The following is a 4,579-nucleotide window of genomic DNA, read 5'->3' as shown; positions in this document are numbered from 1 at the left end:
AGTTTTATTAGGCCACACGAGAAAAAAGGGCTGTTACGGTTATAATAAAACTGCAGGATCGTAGTATTTTTGTAGTGCTAAATCCGAATATTCCATAAAATGTACAGTTTCACAGTTGACAGCTGTCAAATCAACTTCTAATTTCTCTAAAAATAAGAACGTGTGTTTGTGAAAATACCACCGATTAGGTTCTTGAAAACTTTGAGAGTTGATAGCCAAACGGAATGTTAGTTTTTCCGAAAATAAGAAAATCTGCTTTAAAATGCTACTTATAAGGGGTTTAAACACGTTAGTCACCAATTTTAAGTAGGTCAAATTAAACATTGAGAGTTGACAACTGTCGAAGGGGCTGCCAATTTCTTTAGAAATAAGGAAAATAAAATAAAGTAAAATAAGGAAAATTTCCCAAGAATTAAACGTACTGGTTTTAAGGCTCGCTGATCTCGAGTTATATATCACATTCAAACTTTTTTAGTTGCCAGCTGGCAAATTAATTGTATTTTCTGTTGAGTAACACAATATGTACCATGATAAAAACATTACTAGGTAAATTCATTCTCTCATTTCGTCGGCCATGATTTTTTTCTGACGTTTGCCAACATTTTAAAATCATATAAAATTGAAAATAAAAAAATTAAATTGTTCACAATTGTTGTTGTTTGAGATTGAAAATGAGAATGTGTGTGTGAGTTTGAGTTTTGATTTTAAAATTATATTGTTGGCAAACGTCAGACTGCCTCTCAATGGTTTTACCTTGTTATGTTTTTATCATGATATGTACTATATTTGTTTAGCAAAATTAATGATTTCTTGTATTCGAGGGACATATTTAAAACGAATGTATGATGATAGCTTAAAATAATATCAGTAATTATATTTATAACTGGGGCATAGTTGGGGCCGTCAGCTATATGTTCAGCTCAAACTATTTCACCTACGCCCTAATAGTTTTTTTAAGATTTTTTCTTTATACGAAATTCGTTATTTCCAAACTTTAGTTTTCTCATTTCTAAATAAAGTTATTCGAGTTTGAATTTTTTGCATTTTTAATTTTCAAAAACTAGTTTGAGATTTGTAGTGTGAACCTCTAAGTACCGAATTTCATGAAAATTCAGTAAGTTTTTAAATTCTCGGACGCCATATTGTAATCGCTATTTTCGATTTTTGAAAATTTACTTCAGTTTGGTTAAGGCACATCTTAAAAATTATATGATGCTAAATATAGAATAAATTACATTAACCCTTAATGCACTTTTATACACTTTATGTTATTTGGAACAACTGGTAAAGTTGATCTAGTGAAATACAAATGGCAGCCACTCTTTTTGGTGCAAGTATGCGCGGCTTTTCTTTTCGTAAATCCTTGCATTACTTTTCGGAAAGAAGATCCTACGCGGCCCTACTCCTTAGTCCTACCTTTTTGAAAAAAGAATTTCTTGAAAAATAAGCCGCGTTATTTAACTCAGAATCGACAGTTAACTACAGATTTTCAATACAAAAATTGATAATTTAGCAAGCAAATTGTGGTATATAATATTTCATATGAAATCATCATTTTCCATGTTTAAGAACTAACATCAAACCAGTAATTACTGCATGCATGTGAGTATGAATGGTTCCATTCAAGATTTTAAAATAGTAATGGAACTTATCACCTTGTAAATATGTATTTTATTATTGCATACAAAAAGGCACATACTTACTTAGAAATGTATGCACGTACATATGAAGATTTCCACTCTGTACATATGCGCATCAATATAAATACGCAGTTTACGTATGTATGTACATATACTACCCGTAATATATTTGTAAATTAGATAAGATACCAGCAGCTCTTTTCTTAATCAAATCAGTCTACTACATTATAAACTTGCTACTCACGGTCAATCTATCAGCAAAACTCGGCAACTGATGTTTCGACGATGTCGAAGTGCGCGCACGTTATCGCTTTCGGTTTGCAAGCTGGCTTCCTAAGGAATGCACTGCGCTCGCTTTCAAATTGCAATACGTTGCATAGAAACAAATATGACTCCTTTGACAAGCGTTTGATGAGTACCGAGAAATCGACAGGTATACAAACCCATCGAAAATGCAATGTGGTAGTTATTGGCGGTGGTGCTGTTGGAGCCTCTACTGCTTATTGGCTTAAGAAGCGAGGTAAAAAAGATCTCAGTGTGATTGTTCTGGAACGGGATCCGACCGTGAGTAAAAAATAAGGGTCGCAATGCACATATTTAATTATAGTATGAATGTATCGAAAAATGTAGTACAAGGAGGCTTCCACTGTGTTGTCTGTCGGTGGAGTGCGTCAGCAATTTTCACTGCCTGAAAATATTCAGATGTCCATATATGGCGGCGAATTCATACAGAACTCTGTCAAATATTTGGGTGATGTGGATTTGTGTTTCCGCCCACATGGCTATTTGGTTCTCGCTTCAGAATTATGTGCCAAAATTTTGCAACAAAATTCCAGGCTACAAAACGAATTGGGCGCCCGCAATGAACTACTAACACCGTCTCAATTAACACAGAAATTCCCGTGGATTAACACTGACGACGTGGCATTGGGTATAGTTTTTTCAACAAAGTTATTTGAATCACTTACACATTAAAATTTCATTTAGGTTGCTATGGACTTGAAAACGAAGGCTGGTTTGATCCTTGGGCTCTTTTAGGAGGCTTCCGCAACCGTGCCAAGGAGTATGGTGCTGATTTCCTTCACGGCGAAGTCCTTGATTTCGACATACCAAACGACTCTAATAAAATCCACTCTGTCAGAGTTCGAGCCAGAAACAATGATATCTGTACTGTGGATTTCGACATTTGCGTCTTGGCTGCGGGTGCACGTTCAGGTCAAATAGCTCGACAGGCAAATATTGGTACGGGGCCCGGTGAGTTGGCTACATCGCTTCCTGTTGAGCCACGCAAACGGTTTGTCTATGTTTTTACCACACAGGGTAAAAATGCTCCCGGTCCGGGTACACCTCTCACGATAGATCTCGATGGAACATATTTCAGGCGTGATGGCATGGGCAGTAATTTTATTACAGGCCGCAGTCCATGCAACCAACAATCTGAGCCGCCAGTAAGTAGCTTGGATGTTGATCACGAATACTTCGAGACGGACATATGGCCAACTTTAGCGAAGCGTTGTAGTGCATTTGAATCGATCAAAGTATGTGGTAGTTGGGCTGGCTACTACGAATACAACACGTTTGATGAGAACGGCATAGTTGGTCCACATACGTACTATAAAAACCTTTTCATCGCGACTGGGTTTAGTGGGCATGGTATTCAACAGTCGCCTGCAGTGGGTCGAGCCATTTCGGAGCTAATACTAGATGGTCGCTATAAAAGTATAGATCTAAGTCGCCTAGGGTTCGATAGGATTGCTTGCAATAGACAAATGTGTGAATTGAATATCTATTAGGAAAAGCGACTCCTAAAATGATGTTTTGAATGGAAATCCTTTATTTGAATAATCAATAAATAAAACTAATATTTTTGTTTTGCACAATTACTTTATTTTTTCTTCTTCTATTCATAGTTTCCGTATCCGTCCTTTCATTGGGTTTTTCTTACTAAAATATGTTACACTCGTTTTTCGTTCAGCTTTTATATAATTTTGATTTTAATATATTACGTACATACATATTCAGTAGAGTGCGTACATATACATATATACGGGTATAAACATATGCAATTGAGGGTTCATAGAGTTGAATATGTTGGAAAATCCGTAAACGGGCATTTAGCCGCGACTTTCATATATGAACATATTTACGTAAATACAACACAGATATGTACATTCGCGACAATACAAAACATAATTTTTAAATAAATATGTGTATGTATGTAGATACATTTCAGCACCAGCCAGTTCATAACCGTTAGTAGGCAAATACACGCGCGAAAATAACAGTAGGGTGTTCACACCTGGTTAGAGATTATTATTCTACAACGATTTTTATTGTTGAAGGCTGAATACAAAGTACAACCACATAGAAAAACAGCTGTTTTTAACTATTGGTTAACTAATGGATGTACAATGAACTATTTACAAAAACCTTTTCGAAATTGCCTTGAAAAAATACTTAACAGCCTAACTCAATAGGTATAAACGCACCACGCGGCGTTTGTATACGCACGCCATCTAATTTGTTTTTCTGCGACACCCGAAATTGGCTTGCGTGCGTTCGAATTTGATTTCATTGACTGAAACATTAACACCCGTATGCTGTAATCCGAAAGTTCGTAGTTACGAATTCGTAGCTCCGTTCTGAAAATTCGAAAATTGGAATATTGTAATCCGATCGTAACTTTCAACGGCGTTGCCAACTAAAATAGTGAAATTCGAAGTTCTTAATCAGCTGCTTTGACAGAAACAAATCAAAATAAATATAATCGCAAGTGAATAGTGAAATTAAAAAAAAAAAATAGTTTAATCATTATTTGAAAAGACTTTTCCTTAATTAAGTAGAATACAAAGAATTCAGTGGCCGGTGCACTTTTGTCCCAGGAGGAAGAAAAGTCAACAGTTGCATTAATATACAAAGGAGATTGCTAGGAGATTGTT

At 35.7% G+C, this 4,579-nt stretch overlaps 1 protein-coding gene across 1 annotated transcript; it reads left to right on the top strand.

Annotated features, from left to right (window-relative positions):
• Positions 1–1,869: 1,869 nt before the first annotated feature.
• Positions 1,870–3,523, top strand: LOC118756337 (FAD-dependent oxidoreductase domain-containing protein 1-like). The gene is made up of 3 exons (XM_036491107.1): positions 1,870–2,204; positions 2,271–2,571; positions 2,628–3,523. Exons 1-3 carry the CDS (start codon positions 1,926–1,928, stop codon positions 3,431–3,433), a joined length of 1,386 nt encoding a protein of 461 aa, XP_036347000.1. The 5' UTR covers positions 1,870–1,925; the 3' UTR covers positions 3,434–3,523.
• Positions 3,524–4,579: the final 1,056 nt, after the last annotated feature.

Source organism: Rhagoletis pomonella, unplaced genomic scaffold (assembly GCF_013731165.1).
Source record: "Rhagoletis pomonella isolate Grant_MI unplaced genomic scaffold, Rhpom_1.0 Rhpom_scaffold_09899, whole genome shotgun sequence".
In the NCBI taxonomy this organism is placed as follows: Eukaryota; Metazoa; Arthropoda; class Insecta; order Diptera; family Tephritidae; genus Rhagoletis; species Rhagoletis pomonella.
Note: the sequence above shows the minus strand (reverse complement) of the source record. Positions and strands in the feature narration are given on the sequence as shown.

What these genes read in the sequence shown, in the direction of transcription:
- LOC118756337 (XM_036491107.1), top strand. Translation starts at nt 1,926, where the DNA reads ATGTCGAAGTGCGCGCACGTTATCGCTTTCGGTTTGCAAGCTGGCTTC. An exon ending in TTCTGGAACGGGATCCGACC is followed by an intron (nt 2,205 to 2,270) that starts GTGAGTAAAAAA and finishes CGAAAAATGTAG; the next exon opens with TACAAGGAGGCTTCCACTGT. An exon ending in CACTGACGACGTGGCATTGG is followed by an intron (nt 2,572 to 2,627) that starts GTATAGTTTTTT and finishes AATTTCATTTAG; the next exon opens with GTTGCTATGGACTTGAAAAC.